Genomic DNA, 2278 nt, shown 5'->3' on the forward strand with positions numbered 1-2278 from the left:
CGTTCTGTTGCTTAAATGAGTCCAGATGCAGGGGTCAGTTATTGCGGTCTTAGTGCTTTTCTTTGAGTCTCTTGAGAAGATAAGCCGAAGGGGACAGGAACTGCTGAGACACTGAGCTGACCCTGTATGTAGTTTTACGACTGCAGATGGCTGGGGAGGAGAACCTTTAGTTTTTCCGGTGGAATGCAGAGATTCAATGTTCCTTTGTGTCTGCTCACAGATTCAATGGTTTCTGTTTTTGAAGACAGAAATCCTACAATATATGCATGTTTTATGAAATTGCAAGTGAAAACACCACATGAAAGCTAACTTTGAGTTTTTTGCTAAACTACATGTCGCCTGGTCAGTTTTATGTGTGTTATAAATTCATGAGGAATATCTTTAGATATAAGTGATGGATTATAGTGAGTTTAGGCTCTTATTAGTCAGGAGAATGAGCTCTAAATAATGGTGTGTAATTCCACGATCTGAGCATAGAAAAGTTGCAAAGCAATAAAGTGACATAAATGGCACATCCATATATTACTTTTGCCAAGGAACGGGGAGAAATTTTAAGCTAAGAGAAAAGGCGGCATTGACCTTGATGTTGACTGATGGCTGATGATGGATGATGTCATCAAACTTACTAACTAGACCCACAGTGATTGGCTGAGAGGTCTCTTGGTCTCTGTCAGTCATTTAATCATAGAACTAGTGTAGAACGAGGTAACATTCATCGACCTCAAATAAGGCATTCAAATTATCATTTGAAAATTAAAACATGTAAATTGTAGCAGCTTTACACTGCTGCTCACTCTAACATTATAACTAAGATGAATGTGTGCTGTTAGACACATGGAAGCTGTTAGCGCACAGATGCGCGAGCGCGATCGCTGGGATTTTTTCCTGATAACTATGGAAACAACCTAAAATCTGCCCTCATGTTTGCTTATACAGATAAGACTAATCATTTGAAACTGTAAAGGGTCTACTTTTTTTGAGGACACTCACTATATTAACAAAATGTTGTGTTTTTGTAAAATAAAGAAAACAATCGCTTTCTGGATGCACTTTCTGTTGTCTCGGTCTCCGTGAACTGGAGCATGGCACAAAAATTAAACTCAGTGTATAGCCTACTTGCCTTACAGACATGAGAAATATATCTACAGAAAGCCTGAAATGTGTACTTTGAAACAAAATTCAATAATTATGTAATCCGTATTAAAGGTGCATTTCTCTCTAAAGGCGTGTCACTGTACTGTGGAGACGGCTGGTCAGCATCGTGATTTTAGCATAAAAACGCTTTGAAAAATACTCGAAGTTAGGAGTCGTGAAATTGATTCCTAATTTTTTCTGTTATGTTTTTCTCAGTATCATCAGCAGGAAGAGAAAGAGAGCAGCTTCTCCACTACAGCCCCCTGATCTCAGTAATGAATCAATGCTCTTTGATCCTGTGTGAGTATATTCATGTAGAGAGAGACATTCAACACAAGAACAAATAATACAAACAGAAATAACAAAAGAGAAATTTACTTTTTTATTTTTGCAGTAAAGTTCTAAAGACAGAAAAAAACTAACAGAAATTGTTCTCTTTTTTTTTTAACAGCAAATATAAAAATAAAATGAAAATCATAATATAAATAAAGAAAACTGAAAAGAAAAAGTCAATAGGCTCTTTGTTAAATGAAGCTGCTTTGTTAAATAGTGCTCTCATGTGCTTCCCTTTCATGGGAACTTCGAACTGCGTCCTCTAGGGGTCGCTATGGGGGAACGCCTCGTCGTGACCCGTGTCTGAAGCATACATTGAAAAAACACCAACTCGTTGGCCGGCGACAGTCATGACGTCACTACCGGTGCGACTAGTATAAATAGGCGCCGGGAGCTACACATCATTCTCTTCTTCGTCTTCATTGACTGTTCTGTTTGAAGCATGCATTTCCAAGGAAAAAGTAAGAGCTATCTCTATTCATTATGGCGAGCACTAGCAGAGCATTTAGAAGGTGTGTGCATTCATGTCATCACTATTTGACACCAGATGACACACACGATCTATGTGTTGTTTGTTTGGGCGAAGAGCACGCACGCGATGCCTCCGAGGGGGCAATCGGCGTGCACTGCGAGCGTTTTTCCAAGGAAAAAGCTCCGTTCTCGTTTGTCTCTCTTTTCAAGTAAAGAGGGGCAGCCATCTGCTCCCCGCGATCCAGGACCCGCCGCTGCTGAGGCACGGAAGGGAATGAGCTCGTGGGGATCGCAGGTGGATCTGGCCAATGAGTTTGAAGAGGGGTTTCCCTTTCGCGAT

At 40.3% G+C, this 2278-nt stretch overlaps 1 protein-coding gene across 1 annotated transcript in view; it reads left to right on the forward strand.

The window, feature by feature from the left end:
- Nucleotides 1-2278, forward strand: part of LOC107743024 (NACHT, LRR and PYD domains-containing protein 3-like) — a 29996-nt gene that overhangs the window by 23038 nt on the left and 4680 nt on the right. The window contains exon 3 of the mRNA XM_016556136.1: nt 1351-1434. Coding sequence (XP_016411622.1) covers nt 1351-1434 — 84 coding nt within the window. The remainder of the gene's footprint in view (nt 1-1350; nt 1435-2278) is intronic.

The sequence above is a fragment of the Sinocyclocheilus rhinocerous genome, unplaced genomic scaffold (genome assembly GCF_001515625.1).
Source record: "Sinocyclocheilus rhinocerous isolate Xijiao unplaced genomic scaffold, SAMN03320098_v1.1 scaffold647, whole genome shotgun sequence".
NCBI classification, from domain to species: Eukaryota; Metazoa; Chordata; class Actinopteri; order Cypriniformes; family Cyprinidae; genus Sinocyclocheilus; species Sinocyclocheilus rhinocerous.